This window comes from Anas platyrhynchos, chromosome 2 (genome assembly GCF_047663525.1).
Source record: "Anas platyrhynchos isolate ZD024472 breed Pekin duck chromosome 2, IASCAAS_PekinDuck_T2T, whole genome shotgun sequence".
NCBI classification, from domain to species: domain Eukaryota; kingdom Metazoa; phylum Chordata; class Aves; order Anseriformes; family Anatidae; genus Anas; species Anas platyrhynchos.
This window is the reverse complement of record NC_092588.1, coordinates 115,537,399-115,563,979: the sequence shown is the minus strand read 5'-3', so window position 1 is coordinate 115,563,979 and position 26,581 is coordinate 115,537,399. Positions and strand designations below refer to the sequence as shown.

Genomic DNA, 26,581 nt, shown 5'->3' with positions numbered 1-26,581 from the left:
AATATGACAGAAATACTTTTTAAATGATGGAGTGAGTTTGTAGTGATTCAGTGCCTTCAAACATTAGAGCTGTGATGTTTTTAAGTGAGTACTTGGCAAACATTCAAAATATCCAAAACGTGGTATTCATGAAAACACAACTGAAACCAGCACAGTATAGAGCAAATCCTCTGACAAAGCAACACTGCTAATAGCAAAGACAAAGAGACCGTGCATTTGTGATCACAGGATAGCCCTGTGTCATTCACAATTCTCCACAGGCCTTTCACTGACACATGTGGCAATCCCACTATTTATACCTAATCTGTGTTTTCACACTAAAGTGATTCCCATCCTCCAGAGCCCCATATGCATTCTGGATGTTGGATACAAAGCCTGTGCAGCAAGTGACTCAAGGCTCCTGCAGCCTCTTACTCTGGATATCCCCTGCACTGATGCTCTGCTACCCACTCTTTCCAGCTGGAGGCCTAAATCAAGGCTCAGCATGGCCGATGTGGGCCATCACATTGATGCCCACGGGCTCTAAACCAGACTGAAGCAATCTCCACACCTTCAGATAGGTCTCAGCCTTCTGTTCAAAAAATCTGTCCACCTATTTTGGCCAGCACACCTCCATGGGACTACTGTTCAACCAGCTGTACTTCACAGAGTTCGCTTAACGTGCTAAGAAAATGAGTGCTCTCAAGCAGCTTCAGCAGCGATAGGATGCAAGGATTTACTTACGGAGCGTGTTCATGAGCTGATTGCTTCCTTGTGGCCTGCTGGTGCCGTTAGCAACAGCATTCCTGTTGTTATACTGCTGGTGAGGTGGCTGGGAAGGGGAAACATGTGCTGGCTCTTCCCCCTCACTGCTGGAGCTTTCATCTTCGCTCCCCGATGAGCTTTCTGAATCCGATGAGCTGCTTCCACTGCTGCTGCTCATCTGCTCGATAATTTCAACCTCTGCTCTCAGCTCTGAAAGAAAAGGACATTCATCTGGTTGAAACCATGAATAGGGCCCCATGGAATCTGGGCAAAGAATGTGAAAATGCAAGAGTTTTCTTGAGCATAATTTATCACATCAAAATACCTCACATGAAAGAGAGAGTCAGGAAGGAAAAACAAGAAATCCTGACAACTTTTCAACCTAATTGTTGCAGCTGAATTTAAAGAGCAGCAAAGATAGTATTATAAACACCTTCACTTAATATCTATACACTTTACACTTATGAAAGTGCTTCCTGCTTCATTATTTTCCACAAGTTATATGCTCTACATACAAAGTAAATAAATTTTCTGATCAAATTTTACAGGCCAACAGCAAGCCCTTCTTTTATTAAAAAACAAAACAAAACAAAACAAACAAACTTTTAAACATGCAGGAATTTAAATTCTGTTAGACATCACTGACATTTAGGCTTTTGGAAAATGCAATGAGAGAGAGAGGCCACAACGGAAACTGCCTTAAGATAATGTATGAAACTGCTCCAGCACAAAGGCACACAACTCACTCTAATCAAACCTGAGAAACAGATAAAAAACACCAGATAAACTCTGCAGTGCAGCAGATGAGAATACATGAGAATATTCACATGTTGGACTAGTAACAGTACCCTAACCTGCTACAGAGCTTGCAAGTAGCCAGGAAAAACAGACTATTCTGAAACTGGGAAGTCATTCAAGTCAGCCACACCTCACTTTAGGGTTGCCAGTGCAAAGAAATAGGGGAATACCATGACAGCCTCATCGGCAAGAGTTGATGCTGGCTGAACAACCAGTTACCAAACAGCCATTAAGGTAAGTCACCCCAAACCAATCCACATTGTTAAACTTGTCATCATTACAAGTGTCCTAAATACTATTAGAAGACATTTTTTGTATCCACCCAAAAAGTCAAGTATCTAATGACTCAGTTCACCTAGGCAGGTTTCCAAGAGGGAACCATATCCACACGCATGCCATACAAAGTATGAGAAACACAAAACGTAGCCAGCCCATCGTTGTGGTAGTAGCTCTAAATCCACGTTGTGAGAACTCAGTGCTTGCCCTGGAGAACCCACAGCCCAAAGAGACAAGAATGGAAGAAGTGAAAGACAAAACATGTACTATCATCTCTACCCAACAAATGGGGAACTGATACCAGGCAAAATTCACCTTCGATCAGGCTTGTGAGTTATTCAGAGTTGCCAATTTTAAACCTCCAACTTTTCAATTTCAAAGTTCAGAGCTCAATTTCAAATGTTATAGGCATATTGAATTAGAGGCATATTGAAAAGGAACAACCATGTGACTAACTCTGGCTGGGTATTTAGGGATAGTGGGGCTGTTCCCCCAGCTTAACTTCCTGAAGCTGGATCCCTGACTAGGCCACCTGTGTTTTTTGTGCTTTATTAGTATGCCAAGCAAAGCTTACTCTTTCATCTCTTAAGACATAACATAAGAGACTACTGGAAGAGGGATGAAGAATATATGATTAGGCCAACAGAAGATACGATTTTGTACTGTAATGCCTTTCTCCCTCTGTCCCTCCCAACACAGCCTTGCAGGCCTTAAAAAATCCATTTCATGGCTGGAATCTGATACACATACAAATGAGCACTTGTAAGGCACTGCTCTCAGCCTAACCATAGCTAAGATTTCAAATTATAAACGTTCTCTGAGTTCAGGACTAAGAAAGTCACAGAAGAAAATGGGGAAAAAATAGCTCTTTCCCTTGTAATATATATGTACACAAGGGTGTTGTCCATGACAGTGGTTAGGGATGAAAACTCAGTTCTGACACCATTTTCTAATCAACTTTCACCTCACAGAGGCTGTTCCTTCGCTTCCTTTCAGGTGTCTTGTCTCTTAAATAGAATCATAGAATCATAGAATATCCTGAGTTGGAAGGGACCCTTAAGGATCATCAAGTCCAACTCCTGACACCGCACAGGTCTACCCAAAAGTTCAGACCATGTGACTAAGTGCACAGTCCAATCTCTTCTTAAATTCAGACAGGCTCGGTGCAGTGACCACTTCCCTGGGGAGCCTGTTCCAGTGTGCAACCCCCCTCTCTGTGAAGAACCCCCTCCTGATGTCAAGCCTAAACTTCCCCTGCCTCAGCTTAACCTCATTCCTGCGTCACTGGTGTTAATAGAGAAAAGGTCTCCTGCCTCTCGACACCCCCTTACGACGAAGTTGTAGACTGCGATGAGGTCTCCCCTCAGCCTCCTCTTCTCCAGGCTGAACAGGCCCAGTGCCCTCAGCCGTTCCTCGTACGTCTTCCCCTCCAGGCCTTTCACCATCTTCGTAGCCCTCCTCTGGACACTCCCCAACAGTTTCATGTCCTTTTTATACTGTGGTGCCCAGAACTGCACACAGTACTCGAGGTGAGGCCGCACCAGCGCAGAGTAGAGCGGGACAATCACCTCCCTTGACCTACTAGCGATGCCGTGCTTGATGCACCCCAGGACACGGTTGGCCCTCCTGGCTGCCAGGGCACACTGCTGGCTCATATTCAACTTGTTGTCTACCACGACCCCCAGATCCCTCTCTTCTAGGCTGCTCTCCAGCGTCTCATTGCCCAGTCTGTACGTGCAGCCCGGGTTTCCCCGTCCCAGGTGCAGGACCCGGCACTTGCTCTTATTGAACTTCATGCGGTTGGTGATCGCCCAGCTCTCCAACCTATCCAGATCCCTCTGCAAGGCCTTTCCACCCTCATTCAAGTCCACAACTCCTCCAAGTTTGGTGTCATCAGCAAACTTGCTCAAAATACCTTCTATTCCTACATCCAGATCGTTTATAAAAATATTGAAAAGTACCGGCCCTAAAATGGAGCCTTGAGGGACCCCACTGGTGACCACCCGCCAGCCTGATGCAGCCCCATTTACCATAACCCTTTGGGCCCTGCCCCTTAGCCAACTGCTCACCCATCATATGATGTTTTTATTTAGCTGTATGGTGGACATTTTGTCCAGTAGGATCCTATGGGAAACCGTGTCAAAAGCCTCATTGAGTCTAGAATTGTGAATGTCTAATCTATGGGCAGATGAGAAAAATATAATTCTTTCCACAAGTGTTATGGTAGTTACTGCATCATTGAAAGTTTCAGGCACAACTCCAGCAGGACCACTAAGAAAGTTTGTTCAAATCCCTTGTGTCACCCTGCCAAAGACAATGGTTAAGCCAACAATGACACCAAAGCGTTACAGGAAGAACACATTACTTTAAAACTGTCAGATTTTGCATTTCCAATTTGCCTGTTACACTTAGTGCAGTTACAGATATCGAAGCCTTGGCTAAATGCTTTCTTGTGGTGCCTCCAATTAAAATAGGGTATATGTACATACACATACACGCACAACTAAGCTGAACAATGAAAAACTCACATCACTTTTCGCTCTGCAAGATCAAACACCTTGTTGATGAACCTTTAAGGCTTAAAAGATGACAAGATTCAGGATGTGCCATAGTTAGTTTGAAGAAAGCTTTTCATACAGTCTGTTTTTGTACATTTACTTTAAATGAGTCTACATAATCTGAAAAGCCTGACATTGCCACGGGAACCTTAACTTTTGCATATTTCATGATAGCACTGTAGGCTTTCTTTCAGGAAAAGAAAACAGCTTACTGTCTTATACTGGCAGTCCGTGCAGTTTTAGAGTAAGAAAAAAATTCAAGGTCAGAAATCATCATAGAAACACAAAACAGCCTTTCTCAACAGGGCTCTTTTTTCTATGTATTTTGTATCAAATGTCCTAATCTCTTTCAGTAATCATGGCTAAGTGTTCTTGCCTCTTCTCTCAACTCCAAAAGGCTCTGCAGGATTTTTAACTGAAGTCCTAACCTTGGGCTGCAAGAACACCAAGGGCTTTTGGAAATAAAGTCACTCAGCTTTATGAAGAATGAGGCCGTACATTCATAGCAGAATAATCACTGTTAATAATGGTATGCAGGGTGGATAGAAATCAACTCGATACTGGCGTTTTGAGTATGCAGAGATGGCAGCTAGAAGATGCAGTATTTTACAGTGAAGTGCAAATTTGATTGAGAAGTCCTTGAGAGACAAATACAGTTCTGTGGAATAATACTTCCAGGACTACAGCTGCATTTTAAATAAAAAAGATCTGCTCAGGTTTTTAAGCACTGAATTTATAGTTTCCAAACCAGAAATACATTTTGGTGTTGTTTCAGGTACCGCACACTTAAATTACGTCAATGTTATTAAAAACATTTCTGTTGTGGTCAAGTATATCTGATAAATGCCAGTAATTTCATGAACATAAATGACTGTATTGTGGTGTGTGTGTCTAAACATTCACTACTTAATGAAACTTGATCATATGCAGCCAAGTATTTGAACAAACAAGCTCTTACCCTCTCTGTTGTTCCCTTCAAGCAGGAGGACAATATAAAAGCTTGCACAGGAAAAGACTCTTCTAGTGTGGGACCCTGGAGACAGCCTCCCAAAGGTCTCCTGCACGGAGGAAAGTACTGGCTCAACTCCCACGTGCTCTGCTTCCCTCCTCAAGCACTGCTGTTTGGACAGCTGTGTAACGGGATGGATGAGAGGACTGACCTACCTGGAAGTTCATTTCCCAGCTCATCTGTAAGGGGAGCTGTGGGAACGCACAGCTGAGGGTAGTGGAGGTAAGCAAAAGCCTGAGCTGAGTTTTGCTTAAACCATTGTTAAACATCACAAGGGCTATGCATCTTACCACATCCTTGAGTAGGGCATACTGGGAACAAAAAGAGTGCCATAGTGCTACAGAGATGCCTTTAACCACCTCCTCTGAGGACTGTAAGTTCTGTGCTGTGTCCATTGAAGAAACAACAGAGAATTTCAGCTATATGTTTATTTATTTTTAATAGAAAGGAGCTAATTCACCCAAAAGGAAAACCACTGCTTGGTTGGAAAAAATATAGTCTTCACTCCTGCTAATTTTCCTTTAGTGTGCAGCTTTATTGCCAAAGACTTTCAAGTTCTGAAGAGACTATCTCACAGCTTTAAATTTAAGTTTTATTATTTTCATTGTACAATGGTGCCATTTTAGTTCTACCTTTCCCAAGTAGTTTCTCACGACATAAATTGTTTAGTAATGCTGACACTGTGGATAATCAATGATTATTTTCAAGAGTACCAAAAGCTTGAGGATTGCTTAGAATTGAGGAGTGCTTAAGAAGTTAAAAATAATATATACCATAAGCAGAAAGAAAACTGCCTGGGTATTTTTGCTTTCTTCCTTTTTGGACCTTGAAGAACTCTCTATGAAATGCCAACTCAACATCCTATTTTTAGTATGAGTCAGGTGTTGTTTGGCTTGATTTTGGAAATCAAACTCTACAGGTTATTTGGAAGTACTTCCCAATAAAAAACAATCATGTGGAAAAAAAAATCACTAGAACAGTTTTAAACAACGTGACTTATTATTTTAGACCACTAGAAAATGGTCATTGCAGAACAGACGTTGCACCAGACAAATATAGAAATTCTGTTGTGACAACATGACCTCTATAAATTGCTGTAAGTATGTGAAAGAGTGCCCACATGGTTAAGTAGCTTATTATACATCACAAGTACAGACATTTAAAATTCACAACTGACTGAATTCTTAAGTTGATATATAACCTGATATCTTTCTCCTTACCTATTGCAAGGAAAATAAAAATGGCAATGTAGCTAAGGTAACTGTAGCTAACAAAGTCTCTGACTTCGATTCTGTCTGCTGACCAGATCCAGGTACTGCAAATACTACTGCTGTGAAAGCGTGAGACCAGTCAGCACCTATACAGACACACAGACAGCTTAGCTGTAAAAGCGTCACCCAGTGATTACCAAGAACTGAAAACAAAACAAAAACAACATCAAAACCTCCTAAGCTCTTACCATAGGATAGGAAATGAATATAGGTTAAGTCTGCAGGCAAAAATAGCTATATGGGACAAGGGAAGAGACCCAGAAAGAAAATACTAGACAGAAAGAACAATCTTGAGAAAAAATAATTGTCTGATACCAGACAAGAAATCCAAGAGAACCAAATAAAAACTTAAATTTAAAATTATCCCCATTCTGACTGTATTAACCACGGCAAAACCAGGTATCACACCAGCAGGAAAGGAAGGACTTGGGCCAAGAAAGCGAGCCCTGCCCACAGCACAGCACTGAAACAAAGCATTGCTTGAGCAGGAGACAGAGTTGGGCCAATAATCCCTTGAAGTTCTTCAAGGCTCTTAAGGACAATTAAATGGCAGGTGTGATAAAAGCCAAAGAGGAGTGGTTGTGGTAATGGAAGCTGTGCAGTTGTTTTCTCTCTCATCCCTCCCCTATTAGCACTACTTGGCATGACACAGACTCCAGGTCTCCGATGAGATCTTGGATCAGCATTTGTTGTTGTTGTTACCTAAGACACCCTTTCAGCCTTTTAGCATTCAGCTGCCCTAGCTTCTACCTTTTGAATCCACACCTATTGTCTTCTTCTCAGAACAGATAGTTTAGAAGAGAGACAATAACCTGGAAGGAAGAAGCTCTCTCATGCCAGAGAAGATTGCAGCATAAAAACCTATGCTGGCAGAAGAGAATAAATAATTCATTAAGATAACTTAAAATGAGATATAAAGACAACAAACCAGCTGCCAAGTACCAGCTTTGAATCCCTGAATGTTCTAATGTGTTTGTATAAATTCTAAGCCCTAGTTTTTATTGAAAAAAAAAAAAAAAAAAAAAAAAAGAAGAAAGGAAGATGACCAAAACCCAGAAAACTACAAACCCTTCTTTACCTCTCTTAATGTCATCCAGTTGAGGCTCAGGTGAAGGGTTATCTTTCAAAGGAGAAGTTTTAGGTCCAGTTGCTGGCTTGGTTGGGGCTCTGAACTGTGAAGGAGGTTGAGAGGCTCGGGCAGATTGTTGTTCTATTCGGGCTTGGATCTTACTGCTACCCTCTGCTCTGAAACAAGAACCAGAGACATTCAGCAGGGCTGTGCAACCGTGTTCAGCTTTTTCAGTATCCTCGTGCTAATGCATGATGTGTGACTTCCTTTTGAACATTGCTTTATAAAGCTGAACAGTGAATGACAGGTTTCTGTATGCAAAACATGTTCTCAACAGCAAATCTACATACTGCATCCTTACAAAATATATTTTCAAACCCAGATGTTTTTCAGTGTTGCCAAACTCGCTAGCTGAAGGACAATGAAGGCTTTAATTTAGCAATTAATAGTTGTATTGTTAAAAAACAATGAGCAACCTATATATAAAAAAAATCCACTCAAAACAAAATCCTGCTTAAAACTATCCTAGCAAAAGAAACTATTTTCTCACTTGCAATTGTACAGTCTCAAACTGAACTCTCTTAGAGGTCAACCTGACTGGAGCAATCAGTTTGCAAGCATTTACTCCATTTTTCATTCACTTGCAAGTGAATAAAAGTGATAAAAAACAGTTTAAGATATTTCCTTAGTGGAAAATCTTCCACAGAAAAATGTCTAGCCTAGCCGTTCAATCCAACTCAAGTGCTTCTTCATTTTTCTGAATCAATGATGTGATTCAGATTGTAGAACAGTCAATTATCCTTGCAAGAAAAACAAAACAAAATGTATTCAGGTCCCTCTATGATACACCATAATGAGGTTTAAAGTATGTAGTGTATTTGTCATAAAGCCTTTGGGAATATGTCTGTACATAGCATAGTGCAGAACCAGCTGGACATTAAGAGCTCAGTTTTGCTTCTAGGATGGTCCCAGATCAGTAATATGAAATTTTGTGCCTGTGAGATAATCTCGCCAAGAAAAAAGTTAAACTAGCCTATGTGGAACTTCTTGGACTTCAGCTAAACCACTACTGGTTACCTGAGCTAGTACATTTAGTGTTAACTAAGGCATCTCTCAGGATTCTGTGATTCTTTCTCCATGCCACATTGAATGATAGATGCAACCTCAAAAAACAGAGCCACCTCTTCCCTCATCATTGAAATGCTGCCTTTAGATACCACATTACTACGCTTTACATAGTCATTTACAGTAGAAGTGGAGATCTGGGGATATACTGTCTCCTGTGAAAGATAAAAAGATAAAAGCAAAAGATTGTTTCCAGTATTAATCATGCTCTTGGAACTACAGAAGCCTTTATGTAGAAAAAGTGCAATTACTTCCCTGGGAATGTAATCAGGATGTTAACACTAATAACTCTTCTCCCACAGGGTGTCCACAGGTCGTTAAAGATCAAAGTAGCCATGAAAAAATGCCACTTCTGAGCTAGAATACCGAACAGTTTAAAAAAAATAACCATTTCTCAAAACACAAGTCTCCATTTTTTTCTACCCTACCTCTGCTTAAGAAAAGTTGAAATACTTTAAACCTTGACAGAGCCAAAACTCAATGGATCCTAAATACCCCATTGAGCCCAAGTTCTCCTTGCATTTCTGTGCTTCTTTCTGACTTAAGCTTCACCCAGACAAAGCCAGCAGAACTTAAATTGTTGGCATTCCACATCTCATTTATAATGTGCTCATATCCACTGGACAAGATGCCTTGCCTCTGAATGCCACATGGATGAGTTTACACATCAGTGACTCATCAGAGTGTTACAATCCATTTACCTTTAATTCAAGGTGGCTTTTGGCAAACTTCCAGCCAACTCTTGACAACCTGCAACCCACGTTTCTATTAGCTTTAGCAGCTAAAAGCTCAACACTGCAGTAATTTTTTTTTTTTAATGTGTCATATTTGTAAAATTGTTTAAGAGCTTCTTCTTTGTGAGACATTTGAATAACCTCTTTCTCTTTAGATCTAAAAAACCTGTGGCTCAGTGGTGCTGGAAGAACGTGGCGCAGAAGCTTCAGGCAGCTGCAGAACAGCAAGATTACTAAAAATGTTTTGACTGCTCACTTTGTAGCATTTGTGCAGTGAAGTCAGAATATTGGGTCAGAAAGGATTTCTGGCCTCAGCAATTCCAGGCAAAACCTCACAACCATAATTCCCTCAGTTTTCTTCTCCTCTCCTCAACTGGAGGCTTTGGACTTTTGCTCTGCTCTGTATAGCATTGATCCAAAACGATGATGAGTGTTTCTTACACCTTAATAGCATATTATTAAAGCACCATGACTCCCACAGGAAGCTGGAGGGAACAAACCTATAAAGTCCAACAATCCTTTTGACAGCCTAATATTTCCATCTTCTATTTCAACTAACCAGAGATTCCTGAAACACATCCCATCTTTCAGCCAGCTTCCAAACCTCCAAATCATCAGAGGTGTTTCATTGCAAACTATAATTACGTCCTTTCAGCAGCTGAGAATTTACAAATTCTTTACTCTTGGATTCACATTCCCAATAGCTGTTTGCATTTCTGGCAAGATAACGGCCATGTAGAGCTGATAAAGTTTAGTAAGCAAACATAACTACAAAATAAAAGAAAACGGGGTTCAGGTTTGAAAGACGGACTGAGCAGAAAACCAGCAAAAATTTGTCCTCTTTACTTAGCCCTGTCACCAGCTTTACCTTGTTTTCTTGACTTGAATGCTGCTACTAAGTTTTTCCAGTACATATTCCCCAGTGTCATGATTGATAATAAGCACACAGTCCTTCTGATACGGCCTTTTATTTCCTTTAAACACAGTCCTTGGAGGAGTTGAACCCTGGTATCAAAGAAAGAGCACATATTTATTTGGTTATATTCCCCTGTCCACAAGTTTATAAACACTAAAACAAATGTATGCACGTACTCTTCTAATTAGGAGACTAAGTAGCTAATATTTAGTTCTTTCAGAAAATATTCATTCATGAAAAGGGAAAAATACAGTTAACGCAGCAGAAACAGACATTTTCTCACAGCAATATTGGTGCCTTTCATCATTTTAAGTGTCTCTGCAGTGACAAAACATCTTCTCCTTAGTTGCCATTACTTACAGTTCTCCTTCCCAAAATGGCAATATAGCTGAATTTGCATAGCTGATTCTGACGAATGTCAGAAATTTCTGCTCAAGAAATCTTGGGTTTGGATAAGAAATAAAACTCTAATTACTCTGCCTAAAGAAATATGTGGTCAACTGAAAAAATAATTTTAAATGCTTTGCATTTATTCTATGAAGTGAAAAAAGAAGACAATATTTAAGAAGACAAGTTTTACAAGCAACTTCACAAACTATGTAAGAACAGCTGCCTTCTTCAAACTCGGATTCGCACGTAGAAGCTGAGCAATTACACCAAAATGTTTTTTCAAAAGCAAATGGGGTATCTGACTCCTTCCAGGAAGTCCTCAAGTCCACATAACACTGCATAGAGCTGTATAAATCTAACAGATTAGACCAAGAAGCAATAAAGACAAATTCATGTGGTCTTCTACACTGGCTAACAGATATTGCTGAGGTTAAGCTACACTGTAGTTTATTTGCACAAAGGCAGGCTCATACACCTGGTTTTGGGGTTACAGGAGGCAGATTCAGTTATGGTCTACCTGCACACGGCAGCACGAACACACATCTGACTGTATCAAAACAGGACATGTTGCTCTATGAAACATACTGAAATAAGTTCTCAGCTTTGAGTCCTTCTCAAATTTATCTGTAACATAACGCTATTCTACAAAAGACATTTTTAAAAATGTTTCTTCATATGCTTCTTCACACATGCAGCAGGAAAGCAACTGAAATCAGGGACAAGAGCAATACATTTTATTCAGAGTAGCAGAACAAACAATCAAATTTTATCCACTCAGAATGAAATCCCTCTTCTCAATACTGCTAATAAGTAGAATATGTTTTACTCTGAAATGGCTTCAGAATAGCAAGGGCAAAATATTTGAATTCCCAACAAAGAAAGCGTAAGATATACAGATGCGATTCAGAAAACATCAGTCTCATGAAAGTCTAGTCTTCAAAGGCATTTTACATTTTTATCATTCCTACATTTAAGAGAGGAAAATAACATTTAAGAGAATAAAAAGCAAGCTGAAAGTCAAAGCCAGCTCCCTGTTGACAAGTAAGTCAGGAAACATAAAACAGAAATTTAATGAAAAATGATCAAAGTTTGTTGGCCATCATTCTGCTACCTAGAGACCTCTTAAGTCAGAAAAGACTGCAATTTTGGCTAAAAAAATAAGCAGAAATGGAAGTCCTACCTAAACAAATCAATAGTCCCATCCATTACTTAAAATTAAATATTTCACAGAATTTCTAGGTTGGAAGAGACCTCAAGATCATCGAGTCCAACCTCTAACCTAACACTAACAGTCCCCACTAAACCATATCCCTAAGCTCTACATCTAAACGTCTTTTGAAGACTTCCAGGGATGGTGACTCCACCACCCCCCTGGGCAGCCTGTTCCAATGCCTCACAACCCTTTCAGTAAAGAAATTCTTCCTAACATCTAACCTAAAACTCCCCTGGCATAACTTTAGCCCATTCCCCCTCGTCCTGTCACCAGGCACATGGGAGAACAGGCCAACCCCCACCTCTCTACAGCCTCCTTTAATGTACTTATACAGAGCAATAAGGTCACCCCTGAGCCTCCTCTTCTCCAGGCTGAACAAGCCCAGCTCCTTCAGCCGCTCCTCATAGGACTTGTTCTCCAAGCCCCTCACCAGCTTCGTCGCCCTTCTTTGGACCCGCTCAAGCACCTCGATGTCCTTCTTGTAGCGAGGGGCCCAAAACTGAACACAGTACTCGAGGTGCGGCCTCACCAGAGCCGAGTACAGGGGGACGATCACCTCCCTAGCCCTGCTGGTCACACTGTTTCTGATACAAGCCAGGATGCCGTTGGCCTTCTTGGCCACCTGAGCACACTGCTGGCTCATATTCAGCCGACTGTCCACCATCACTCCCAGGTCCTTCTCTGCCTGGCAGCTCTCCAACCATTCCTCTCCCAGCCTGTAGCTCTGCTTGGGGTTATTGCGCCCCAGGTGCAGGACCCGGCACTTGGCCTTGTTGAACTTCATACAGTTGACCTCAGCCCATCGGTGCAGCCTATCCAGATCCTCCTGCAGAGCCTTCCTACCCTCCAGCAGATCGACACACGCACCTAGCTTGGTGTCATCTGCAAACTTACTGAGGGTGCACTCAATGCCGTCATCCAGATCATTGATGAAGATGTTAAAGAGGACCGGCCCCAGCACCGAGCCCTGGGGGACGCCACTAGTGACTGGCCTCCAACTGGACTTGGCTCCAGTCCAGTTGGAGGTGCGTGTGTCGATCTGCTGGAGGGTAGTTTATGTTAGTTTATGTTAGTGCCTAAACAACACTGGTTACAGATTCTGATGATTACAGGACAGAAGGCAGCAGATGGAACAGGTGGCATTTAACCAGGTTTGTTAAAACAGATTTAACCCTTCAAGTATAGTTTCTTTTTAAAACAAACAAATCCTTCATTTCCCCAACTAAGACTGTTTATCAAATGCAAAAGCCATGAGTAGAAATAGTGTTTCAAGTTACCCAAGTGGCAAGGGACACAAAAACATCTCCACTGAACAAATCATCAAAGATATCCACAGGGATCAGGCAATTTCAAAAAACAAAACAAAACAAAACAAACAAACAAACAAACAAAACAAGCCAGAATCTGAATCTTGCTTGTTGTTATGGAGCTCAGAAGCAAACTGGGCTACAAGAAATTTGGTAAACCTTGTAAGGATGAAGTGGCCCCAGAACTTTTCACTCTGCTTCATCATACCCCGTGTTTCCCAGCTCTTTCTGCTGAACATACACACCACTTCCATGGAACAACATACACCCAGGGGCTGCACTTAGTGCAGCTAGCTCTTACCCCTCTGGAGCACAGCACAGGCTGAAAGCCACTCGTACTCATGGGAAGACAAACAAATTAAACTTGTCGGTAGAGAGATTTGGAAAGGGACGTTACAAGTGATGTTGTTCACCACAAAAGATGAATGAACAACACAGATCCCAGTCAAAGATGAATGGCATTGCTATTAAGCATTGTTGCCTGCTCCCTAATAGCACTACTGAGCTCTTCACTTTTATAGCCAAACAAAAGCACACAGCCTTCTGCAGCACTAAACGTGACCAAAGCCATATAAAAAACAGGAGCAGGGGAAGCAGGTTAAAGCCTCATTCAGTGGGAATTACCACAGAACCATCACCTGTCAATTAAAAACACCAACGTGCTAGAAAAAACACCACCACGAGGATCTGACACATGGCTTCCAAACTGCTGGGTGCTCCCCTGCAACCACCAAACCTATCTGCATCTGTGCACGCTGGTTTATTGGTTTGACATGTAGCATTAGCTTCAGCTAATAAACAAATTCGGTTCCAGCATGTAAGCACTTTCTTTTGTTTTGGGAAGGCAGCCACCGAGCCCTCAATTACAAAACAACTGCATCTATAAAAAGAGTTTGAGCACTTGTTTTATTGCTGTTTGACCATCATCCTCACGCTATAGATCTTTATGGCATAATTTGAGGAGGAAGCGGATGGGAAACCACTGCATTGTCACTCAGTAGAAAATTCCCTCTCACTTCCATTGATAAAGCTCAAGGAAGGGAATGGTCTGTGCTATCTGTACACGTTATTGCAATGAGCAAGCTCACGGGCCTACCTGTGGCTTCTGAATATCACACGTTGACTAAACCCAAAGTTATTCTGCCTTTAAGCTGAAGCACTAAAAGGGATGGAAACCATCCTAGAGCTTCAGCTAGTAGGCAAAGTCTTCTCGTTAATCAAGTAATAACAGAAGGAGGGAATCAAAACAAATGCTCAAACTGGAACCTTACAAATAAAACCCTTAACAAAGAGTCAATAGTATAGTCCTTCCCCCATGTACTGTGCTGCCAGTCTGGCTGCTCAAATACTAAGCCCACCTGTTTTTACAAAGAAAGGGAAAAAGAACATGTACAGTAGAAGATCTATGTTGCAAAGTTCTTGGAGTAAACAGGGCAACAAGTAGCACACTTACTGGGATATGTGGCAAAGTGATGGTTACATCGTCTCCTTTACCAACTCGGAGCTCCCCTTCACAGGATGTATCGATCGAGGCCGGCTTAAAATCATCTAAAGAGGAAAATAATGGTGATTATGTTTCCAAGAGTCCTGAAGCCATCAGAATGCTGCCCCGTAAAAAGTCACTGCACATTCGCTGTGATTACAGGGAATGCTAAAACACACGGTAGTTTACAGCAAGGGTGTAATAACGCACCGGTACAAAGCGTCTGTGCTCAGAGCCCCAGCCACGTGATGATACCAGACTCTACATTTGCTTTTTAAAATGAGCCAGTTTCTAGACAGTGTCTGGAAAACCAAAAGAAGGCTTCTCCAAAGCCCAGGCTTTTGGTGACCTGACACACAGGTGCAAAACTGTGCCAAGCATCCCAAAGGGGTAACAACTTTGAGACCCAGGGCTCTGGGTGGCTCCTGCCAGTTTCAAACCTGAGGACTGCATCTGTGGCGAAGATTAATTTAGTGAAATCAGCTCATTTAGCCTCACTGATATTTCTGACTACTAAGAGGCATCTTGCCTTCATAACACCTCCTTAAGGTTAGAGGAGACCTTGGAGGAGCTCCACACAAGGCCAAAGCTGCTGTGGATGGAGAGCATGACTAAGTTGAGAGAGTTAAAGCTCTAAATTAGCCCTAGTCTCAAAAAAATTGCTGCACTGTAGAGAATGCTGTGTCCCCCAAATAATGGGCTTCTGTTTAGTATATTTATTTGAACCAAGAACATTTTTACTTAAGTATGTTTAACTTCAGTATGTTCCTCTCAATAATTCTGACATGCTGATGAGCCATAAAAAAACATGTAACATTTTGACAGGATATAGACAAAGTGAAATAAGATTATATATATTCTAGCACATATATACAAATATATATATATAAAATTCTAGCATCTCTGGATATGAAGCAGTGCAACTATGGTCGCCACCAAGACATTTAATTACTGCATTAGTTAAGACATTCGTATCTCAGAAAAAAAAAAGTAATTCCACTTTGAAAAGCATATTTACAGGGGAAAAAAAAAAAAACAGCTTGTAAAAAATTCTCATTAAGGGGACGTTAATGTCTAATTGAGTTTTACTTTGACAGCACAACAAGCAGAATTGGCCACACTTGACTTAATCCTCATGCCTTAACTGCCAGACCAAATCACATCCCTCATTTTCATCTGCGCAGCCTATTTCTAGCTATTGTCACCCACCTATTTTATGTGCAAGCTTGCTAAACAAAACAAACCAGCTGTAGAAGAGTAAGTGGCGTTGCCAAAAAGGGATCTAGAGTTTCAACAGAGCAGTCACTAAATGAAAAAGCTCATCGTATCATGCTTCTTTCTTAGGTATCAGTAAAACAATGTTGCATATTTGCTAAGAGCAACTAATTGCTTTCATTTAGAAAGCTTATTAGGTGTGCATGGCTAATTTTGTTGAGACGGAACACACATTTCTATCCAAATGTAATCACAACCCTTTTTTCCAAAAGTCATATGGTTTCAGATGTTTTCCAATGGTATCCCAGTTTTTCAGCATGGAATGTCATAAACATTACAGAAAATAATAAAGCATTTTAAGAAGGCACAGACAAATTTAGCCTGCAAAATCCTCTTACTGTAGTTTGCGTGAAGAGGATTACAGGAATAATATCACACTTAGATCCCAGATAAATCATTCCAGATCTATGTCTAGAAAAATAAAGTTTTCACCAGAAAATCAAGAGAGATCTCACTTGAGTGTCACTCACTGAAAACACAGCTCACAAAAAATTCTTTGCAATAAAACTGCACTCTTTCACTTGTAGTCTGGAGTGCCTTGGCTTTGCAACCCCTTAAGAACTTGATCAGAACCTGAAAGCACTGTCAATACTAGAAATACACTGGATTTCTATCTGGATACAGCTTGGGCTTAATTCAGAAAGTACCAGACTGCAACCTCATTCATCTGATGGTCGGGCTATTTGAAAACTAATTTATAAATGAAGATTTGCTAGTGTGTTAGTGCTGGCTAGAAGCCTTCAGTATTATGCATAAACAGTTAAATACACCATACATATAGCATGGTATCCCTTAACATGCTGTAATTATGCATATTAGAGGGGTGAACCACACAAATTTAGGTGTTGATGCTTTAGATGGAGGCTCACTGTTTAGGGAAGTAGCTTTGCTTCAAACACTGATCATCTTCTCGAATAAAAGCTCGATCTAGGAAGTTTCTCTTCCAAGTCTCACTCAGATGAATGACCTCACTGGAACTACGTACTCACACTGCATGAAAACAGGCCATGACACTGTGCCTAGGATCACGCATCATACAACAAAATATCCTATTACCGACTGTACGAGTTTCCCACCTTAACACAAGGCTACTGAAATATGACTTTGGTATTGTTTTCACGTACTGCTGGTGATTAACTATTTATTTTAAATGCTGAACTCAAGTACAGAAATGTTGTGAGCTCCCCTTCAGAACCATTTCCTAATTATGAAATAAAACGCACCCAGTGCTAGGAACAAGCAGCTGGAATGACACCTGGTGTCTTCAAAGAGAACACCAGCAAAACCAGATGATTATCCCCAAACTCTCTTACTGCTTAAGACCTCGCCTCACGCTTCATCTCTCCCCTTCAGCATCACCAGGCGTGTGGCAATACTGTCTGGCTCTGAGTCATTTCTCCTCGCTTTCCTGGAAAGTGCCTTAGTATCTAGATCGCTAGGAGGTCGCAGGGTTACATGTTGCCTTGGCAGGAGCACAACCCCTGGGTTTCAAACTGTGAGCCTGGATCCTCTTCAGGTGCTCCTGCCAGGCAGGATGAGGCAGGGGTGAGCTGTCCTACAAGGGGAAGGGAAGGGAAGGGAAGGGAAGGGAAGGGAAGGGAAGGGAAGGGAAGGGAAGGGAAGGGAAGGGAAGGGAAGGGAAGGGAAGGGAAGGGAAGGGAAGGGAAGGGAAGGGAAGGGAAGGGAAGGGAAGGGAAGGGAAGGGAAGGGAAGGGAAGGGAAGGGAAGGGAAGGGAAGGGAAGGGAAGGGAAGGGAAGGGAAGGGAAGGGAAGGGAAGGGAAGGGAAGGGAAGGGAAGGGAAGGGAAGGGAAGGGAAGGGAAGGGAAGGGAAGGGAAGGGAAGGGAAGGGAAGGGAAGGACGGGGAGCGGCGCTCACAGCGGATGGTGTGGAAGGAGGCCTTGGGCCGGCGCTCGAAGCTCTCTCCCAGCTGCAGCGGGTGCTCCTCCTTGTCCAGCAGCGGGTTCGCCGAGCCGTTCATGGCCCCGCCGCTCTCCTCCCTTCCTCTCCTCCGCCCCGCTGCGTGCGCCGCCGCCCCGCGCCCTTCCGGGCTCCCGGTGCAGCCGGGAAAGCGCTCCGGGGCGGTGGCGCCGGCGGCCGAGGGGGCGCGGGGCCTGCAGGGGCGGCCCCCGCAGCTCCCCGCCCTCGGCAGGCAGGCAGGGAGAGAGGGGCGAGGAGGGACGAGGAGGGGCGAGGAGGGGCGAGGAGGGGCAGCCGGGGGGGCGGCGGCTTTCCCCGCATGGGGTGCGCGGGGATCGGTCCCCCCCCCGCCCCGGGGATGCGCGCAGGGCAGGCTGCAGGGGGCTGGGGGTGCTGGGGACGGGTCGGTGAGCAGGGAGACCGGCTGGGCTTGGTTTGCAGCTCCTTCTGTGAAGCATGGACCTTGAGCCTGTTTAGCATGCCGGGTAGATAGCGGGAGCTTTGCTGGTTAGGGTTATTTTTGGGGTGTACCCACGAGGAGCCCCTCTCTGCAACCTTCTCCATCCTTGCTGGAGCAGGGGATGTGCTCTGACACCCGGGAATCCAGACATCACTTTGACAACTCTCTATCTCATTAGCACATCTGTATTTGATGGCTTTGTTTGCAGCATTGTTTGTATCATTTATGGCAATACATCTAAACGAAGTACTGTTTTTTTTTTTGCTTTAAGTTTTGTTGGTTTTTCCTCATTTCCATTTTTTTTCCCATTTCCACTTTTTACTCATTTCCATTTTCTTCCCATTTCCAATTTTCCATTGGTAAGTTGAAGTACTGTTTTTACTATATTTTTTTCTTTTATTTATTCTTTTTATTTATTCTTTTTTTTTTTTTTTATGGCAAAGCAGAGTTCAGAACTAGCTTAACATCAGCCAGAAGATTGGGATCACAGCCTTTGAAGAGCTCTTTCATTGCTCCATTTTTCTTATCCCCTAGAAAAAAAACAACCACCTGCGATTGTCCAAACGGGTGCAGATCCTCAGGAAGAGGCAGGGGAAGGAGTGCTGACGAGGGCTGGCCACCGGCCTTGCCACCGTGCAGGTTTTGCTCTGTTGCCCAAGTGACGCGGTGTTACGAATGCTGATGGTTTCACCAGTGTTTTCTCTCTGAGGTGAGAACAGGAAGGAGAAATGCTGACACGAGTACAGCAGCTTGTTTTACCAATCTAGTGGCACTCCATGTCATCTGTTTTTCGGTTACTGTTTTTTTCTGAGGTGTTGCTAACTGGAGTTCACAAGAAACAAAGCCCTTCCTCTCCTTTTAAAGTCATTTTAATGAAAGAAGTTTAGAGCTGCCACATCTTTCTCTCTCTCTCCTTTTTTCTTTTCTTTTTTTTTTTTTTTTTTACAATGCGGAAAGTAGACCAGCAGACTTTTAAGTATCCTCTTTAACTTTGAAATCAGTGTGATTGCTGTTAGTTTGGGTGGAATATTGAAATTACAAGAAGTCAGATGGTTTTGCAGTCCATCATGTTTGAGATACCACCATAAAGCCCAAATAAGTGCACGCTGTAACTCTTCCTCCCTTTTTTTTTTTTCTTCTGCTTCTAGATCCTTGGTTATTTTACCCAAGTTAAGTGATGGAAATAGATGTTAAAGAAATGAAAATCACCCTTGGGTCTTTGCTATTCATATCTGTGTGAAAGATTCAAGGATGCTCCATGAAAACACATCGGCTGATTGCTTAGACACAGTAACAACAGGTACTGAAGATGGGGCTTTCCAAAGAAAAGGCCATAGTACAAGAATTCTTAGCCCAGAAGAGATTGAGAGATTGGCAAAAGATCAGGTTTTGGTGTCTGAGTTCAAGCAACTGAAACTGGAAAAAGAGGCACAGAAGAATTGGGATCTGTTTTACAAAAGAAACAGCACCAACTTCTTTAAAGACAGACATTGGACAACCAGAGAGTTTGAAGAGTTAAAAGCATGTCGGGAGGTGAGTCTTGTACACTTTCTCTGTAAGAGACAGATCGATTGTTTTCAAATGATTTAATAATACTTCTAATTAAGCCCTTAAGGCAGGAGCTCTCACACATTAAGTATGCAGTGACCTGCGTAGCCTCTCTTCATATCAAAGATACCTTCTCAGAATCAGGTGCATCAGGTCGGTTTAAAGTTGACCCATGTGGATACTAAGAATGGAATCTAGAACACAGAGAGTCTATTTAGGACACATGTCTATTTGGTAATACGATGTTTAAAGCTGCAAGTTGGAGCACTTCGGAACACAGCTTTAAAGAAGAGCACCCAGAATTACAGGCTAATTGCAAAACATCATTAAGGGGAATAGTCAGATGCATCTGTTGTTCTTTATTATCTGAATGAGACATGACAGAAATGGTACAGCAATCTGTTTAGTCATCTACCCCTTAAGTAAGTAATTAAGAAACATTAATACATTCTAAAAGGATTTGTAATTTTGCAAAAATCAGGATTCTTCTTCTGTAGTGTCAAGATTATCCAATGGATGGCTACTTCAGTTTCTGAATCAATGGTAATTAAACTTGATGATAGCTTTTAATATGCTGATTGAACAGTGACTCTGCTGCTATTATGAGGAAAACAAAAATGATGTGCTTTGTTTTGGATGTCTTCCTCCCCAGTTTGCAGATCAGAAACTGACCATTCTGGAAGCTGGCTGTGGGGTTGGGAACTGCTTGTTTCCACTCTTGGAAGAAGATCTGAACATTTTTGTGTATGCCTGTGATTTCTCTCCCAGAGCTGTGGAGTATGTGAAGGTTGGTGTAATGTTTGGAACCTCTTCTATAGTGTCCTTAGAAGCTTATGAAATTACAAATGACTGGAGTGACAGACTTCTCTTGCCTTTCTTTATGTATGAAGAGTAGACTAGATCTGTCAAAAAATTTAGATTGATCTGTTTCATAGAATCATGGAATGATTAATGTTGGAAACGACCTCCAAGATCATCTGGTCCAAGCACCCTCCTACCACCAATGTCGCCCACTGAGCCACATCTCTAAGACCAAACTTTCCTTAAACACCCCCAGGGACAGTGACTCCACCACCTCCCTGGGCAACCCGTTCCAATCTTAACCACTCTATCTGACAAGAAATTTCTCCTGATTTCCAACCTGAACCTACCCTGAATGACCAGTAATAAAGTCCTAAGTCTGGTGTGAACAGGCAAACGAAAGCTGTGCTTCCCCAGAGGCGGAGGAGAGTCTGGCGAGTGATTTTGACCCTTAGTTAAACTTCCTCAAATGGGTTCAGTGTAGCACCCAAACCCATCTCACAGCACTGGAAATAAGGCCAGGCACCTCTGAGCACTCCATGGCCACAGAAGAGCTGCTATGGGAGGCAGTCAGTGGCAGGGCCCCCATCAGTTGCCTCTGCCCCCAGCCTGACCAGCACAGCCCTGCAGAGTGCCCCCGTACCCGGGCACCACAGCCCCCTCGCAAGCACAAATGCCATCAGCTATTCCTAGGGCTGTCATGAAAGCCTTCTTTTAACAGTATTTCTATATTTTTTAAAAATAGAAGCAGCAGTAAAAGAGAAATGGTATGTTTTCTGAATTGTCATAACACACATTCCTTCTCGACTTCCTGAGAACAGTCTCTTCTAGAAGTTGTAGTTTCACTTGCAGTATCCAGCAATGAACTTCATGTTGTATTAGTCACTTAGTGGATGTTTATGTTCTTTTGCCACCATCTTTTGTGTTGTTCTACTAATTATTTTTTTTTTTGAAGTAACAAATGCTGCTAATTTTAAGTGAAAGCATGCTCTTTCCATTCTCCCAGAAAAATTCCTTATACAGCACTGAAAGATGCAAAGTGTTCCAGTGTGATCTTACCAAAGATGACCTTCTAGAAAATATACCAGCAGATTCCGTGGATGTTGTCACTCTTATATTTGTTCTTTCTGCCATTCATCCTGACAAAATGCATCTTGTCTTGAAGAACATTTACAAGGTAAGTATTTTAACATCTTATTTTACAGCCTTTAAAGAACTTACATGCTTTTTATCTTGAAAGTACAATTCTATTCTGTGAAAATAGCCCCACTTGTAATGGTGATTTGTAATTAACATTGTATTCATGGAAAGTATTTAGTTATTTTGCCTTGTATAAGGGCTAAACTTTGTTTTGCTATGTTTTTTCTTCTCATGGTATTGTGAATTGGTCTGAATTCTAATCTAATGTATGTTATGAACACAAGAAAACGGTATCTCGAACCTGGGACTTGGGCTTCAGCGTTGTATGATACAAATAATGTTTATGGGTTGCTGAAATGTCTGTTGATAAGGAACGGATGACAGCGAACCATAATTGACTTCCAGAAGATACAGTGACTTGCAGTTGGAACATTATTGTTATTATTAAACACGCTTGACCTGTGGTCATTCAGAAATGGCATGCTCAGAGATTAAAGTTAATCTAGAGAGATTTAGCTCTCTGGACTGCCTTTGTTGGTTGATGGGCTACGATAGGCCCGCACAGAGGGCAGTTTCAGAACAATCACAATTCAAATGTTTTAATTTCTCTGAGGTGAGCTTGAGTTATATATTGACTGCAGAGGGACATAGCCAACTTATTTTTTTACGTGTGTATATTTTTTTTATGTTATCAGATGTCCTGTTCATTTTATCATCAGTAGTTTGAAAAAGGAATGTTAGATTTTTTTTTTCATGCAACTCCAGACATTTTCTAAAGGTGGGTTCATAGCTCATGTACATGAAAAGGACAATTATTGTTTCTTTGTGGAGTTATCTGGCTCATTTGTAGGTTTCTGCACAAAGTTGCAAGTGGTAAATATTCCTATAGCTGGCATTTGTTGAGGTAGGAAAGTTGCATGCATCAAAAGTCTAAAGTCAGAATGGCTAATGGCTGTGTATTTCTAAATACTCTTTATAGCTTGATTTCTTTATTGAAGAGCTATTAAAAACCAAACCAAAACAAAACAAAAAAACAATCTCACCTGCAGACCATTTTCCTGAAATTGTTCCTTTTTTATTTCTTATTATATTGCAATACCATTTCCCTGAAATTGTTCCTTTTTTATTTCTTATTATGTTGCAACTTTTTTTCCTTCTCACATTGAAAGCATGTTATTGTATTCTAAATTTTATGTGGCAACATTGTGTGCTAGACTGTATGCTAGCCAGCAAAGAAAATGCCCTGTTATGACTTCACTGTTATTGTTGAACTGTACATTTATTTCTTTGCTTTTGAAGAGCATTGCAAAAAGCTTATTTAGCTGATCAGCATCCAAACAGGTATCTTAAAATACTTCATACCCTAGCGTTCATGGGGAAAAAATAATTTTGTAAGAGCTAACAATCCAGTTTTATATAACATTTTTGTTGCACAGGGAATGAATTCAAAATATATATTGCTTGTGTATTTAACACGTTAGGATACCTTGACTTAGTTATGTGTGTGTCTATATGTGTAAATAAACATACGTATGTTATATACATACATATATATATATATGGCTAAATCAATCTGTCTTATTAAAGCATGTATGTATTACATGACAGGTATTGAAACCAGGCAAATGTGTCCTGTTCAGAGACTACGGACTGTATGATCATGCAATGCTCAGGTTTAAATCTGGCAGCAAACTTGGAGAAAACTTCTATGTTAGACAAGATGGGACAAGAGCATATTTTTTTACTGAAGGTAAGGCATATTGTAGAGTGTTTTCTTTTCTCTGAATCATATCTACAGTGCTGAGAAGTTTGTGCAGACATCCTGTTGAGATAGCTGTGGTCACTCTGCCCTCTGTTTCTTCATAAAAATGATGCAAAAAGCGTTTCCATTTGGTACAGTATTTAAACAGTCTTTTTGTTCTGTCATTGCTCTGAATGCTTTAGGAAGAGTAGTAATTGTTGCAGTTTACTGGTGGGTAAATGGAAGCACAGAGACATGAAGGAATTTGCTTAGACTCTCAAAATGAATTGAGATTATAGCTCGCCTCCTAACTCACAATTCTCGTGCTAAACTTTACTGAACCGTTACTTCCCCATATCAAATATAGGGCATTGTGTCATAAGAGCTGTGTGTTTATTTCTCTGGGCTCTTTGTTCTTTTAGTCTAAAGCAAAATACAGCTACTGAAGAGACCAATTTGAAGCCAAGCAAATGTTGTTCATATTTTATGACATAATGTATTACCTAATTGCTTCTGATATATAAAAACCATTAATCATGTCTGGGCTCTTTCTATTCTTTACGGGACAATGATGAAATCTAAGATAATGCAGGCTGTTCTCCAGCTTCATTGAAGCATTTCTAGAACTATTATTTACTGAGTGATTTTTAGTTCTACTTAAACAATTAGCTCTTAAAAAAGAATGGATGCTAAAGGGACCAAATTAAAAAGAAAACGACCTATCAGTGGAATTTTAAAACTCATTATGTGTTAGGATTTGTTTCTGAATGAGAAATTCCTTGCTAGTATGAATATGTGCTTTGAGGGAAGAATTATGGTAGGGAGGGGGAAGAGGAAGGAAGGAAGAAGAAAGAGAACTGATCTGTTAGCAATTGTTTTGCCGTGGGCTGGGCTGTGATTCTCTCATGGACCACTTCTGCTCCTGCTTCTAATCCCTTATGATCTCATTCATCTCACTGCTTTTCATACACATTTTGCTTAATGCCTGAGAATTCTTTGGTCACAGGGAATGTGACTCCATCATTCTTGCACAGTTTGGAACCAGTGCTTTTTTCTTTTATTTAGCAGAGGTGCTACGCTGGTACACCAGCTAATTACTGCATAGGATGATTTGAATGATACATTTGCAACGTATCTGGCCTCAGATAACACCACTGATCTTCCATGGCAGCAAATCCATTCTTCCACTGTTTGAAATAATCTTAAATTTCTGGAGGAGTGTGTGATTGTAATTCTGTTTTATGAAGAAATTGAACATGTCCTATAATGAGATTTCAATTGATGCACAATTAACAGCTGTTTATTTTTATTTCATTGATGTGGATCTCCCATTTTAAACACACACTGTTTACAGCCAGTTCACGTGCTTCCATGATGGGTTTAAGTTGATAAAATCCTGCATTACTGCCAAAGTGGGTGTTCTCCTTTTCCCCCTCAACACACCATGTCTTCTAGTGCTGGGCTGCCTATGCCTACCTGATCAGCCATTTCATCACACTCCTCCACCTGTGTACTGAAAAAATGGGTGTGCTTTCATTTTCTACAAAGTAGCACAAGTTTAGCATGGCTTAAATTTCTTTGGAATCATGCCTGAAATAAACGAAACAAGCTGTGGGAAAGGAAGGGTAATGAATTGCAGTTAACATGACAAGTCAATAGCATGGGAGGCCCTCTCTGCTGTTTGGGTCACCTTGTTTGTGAGGCAATTCTGCCTTTCCAAATGAAGATATGCTTTGAGTGAGATTCTTTTGTTTATGAGAAATACTTTCAGTTCAACCTAGTGGAGGCTTGGTACCACCAAACCCACTTTGCCATTTTGTTCCTCTTTCTATGGAGCAATGGCGTGTGAAGGTCTGGTAACCTTGGGTGATATTCTTTCTCGAGCAGAGATGCATTTGTAAGGCTGGATCACCCCTGGAATATTTGGAGTAGGTGATGTATTCAGCTAGTGAAGGCCAGCTGCACAAAGCAAAAATATACTCCTGTTGGTCACAGGGAGAATGAGGAGGCACAATAAAAAATAACAGATGTGGCAAGTTTTGGAAACTAAACTGGGTTTAGTTCCTTTCCTGAGCTTCCATCCCACTTTTGCAAGCTGTTTTGCTTAAGTAGATGTTTCCAGAGGAGTCCTGTATTGATTTTATTCAGTACAAGTGCAGCAGTCTGCTTGCATAGAACAGCTTGAAATCCCAAGGCACGTGTGATCTTTCATGCTCTAACACATAAGAACATATGCTTATATAAATGCTGAGTAGTGTTTTAAAAGTTGCTTAAACAGGGTTTTTAATCTTTTTTTTTTTTTTTTGTCTTTTAGAGTTCTTGTCTCAGCTCTTCAAGTCTGAGGGATATGAGCAAGTGGTCAATGAATATGTGCACCGAGAAACTGTGAACAGGAAAGAAGACTTGCGTGTTCCAAGAGTATTTCTTCAAAGCAAATTTCAAAAGCCTTTCAGTAAGACATAAGTCTTGCTGATTAGCAATAGCGTTGCCAATAGCATGTAGTTTTTCCTTGTACATGCTCATCTGTTCGGTAAACCAGAAATAACTCCATCCAGTAACTCTTGGTGGATTTTGCCCTCAGATATGAAATACGGATGTTAATTCTAATTAAAATTTAAGAGGTTTTGCAAAGCAGGACCCTGCTGAGTATCTGCATCTTGTTTTAAAGTAAAACCTATGCAGCATTGTTGGAGGATCAGGTAAAACAGACTAAATATTTTTTAACTTTAAGCTCTTGTTTTCATTATTTACTGGTATAATTGTTCTTATTTCCATTTTTATTAAAAACGATTTTAAAATAAGTA

The 26,581-nt window shown here is 41.2% G+C and overlaps 2 protein-coding genes across 4 annotated transcripts in view; one reads left to right on the top strand and one right to left on the bottom strand.

Moving 5' to 3' along the window:
- The window catches only part of EAF1 (ELL associated factor 1), a 21,340-nt gene extending 3,045 nt beyond the window's left edge, over nucleotides 1–18,295 (bottom strand). The window contains exons 1-5 of the mRNA XM_027451134.3: nucleotides 18,046–18,295; nucleotides 14,864–14,958; nucleotides 10,453–10,589; nucleotides 7,735–7,901; nucleotides 724–954 (exon numbers count right to left, since the gene is read on the bottom strand). Coding sequence (XP_027306935.1) covers nucleotides 724–954; nucleotides 7,735–7,901; nucleotides 10,453–10,589; nucleotides 14,864–14,958; nucleotides 18,046–18,148 — 733 coding nt within the window. The 5' untranslated portion in view covers nucleotides 18,149–18,295. The remainder of the gene's footprint in view (nucleotides 1–723; nucleotides 955–7,734; nucleotides 7,902–10,452; nucleotides 10,590–14,863; nucleotides 14,959–18,045) is intronic.
- Nucleotides 18,194–26,581, top strand: METTL6 (methyltransferase 6, tRNA N3-cytidine). 3 transcript variants are annotated; one of them, XM_072033431.1, is made up of 7 exons: nucleotides 18,194–18,319; nucleotides 19,082–19,256; nucleotides 19,696–20,080; nucleotides 20,748–20,882; nucleotides 21,903–22,073; nucleotides 23,645–23,786; nucleotides 26,092–26,581. In XM_072033431.1, exons 3-7 carry the CDS (start codon nucleotides 19,799–19,801, stop codon nucleotides 26,238–26,240), a joined length of 879 nt encoding a protein of 292 aa, XP_071889532.1. In that variant the 5' UTR covers nucleotides 18,194–18,319; nucleotides 19,082–19,256; nucleotides 19,696–19,798; the 3' UTR covers nucleotides 26,241–26,581. The 3 variants fall into 3 exon arrangements, with proteins under 3 accessions (XP_071889532.1, XP_071889533.1, XP_027306934.1); XM_072033432.1 differs by having other exon boundaries at nucleotides 18,207–18,323; XM_027451133.3 differs by lacking the exon at nucleotides 18,194–18,319 and adding an exon at nucleotides 18,456–18,906.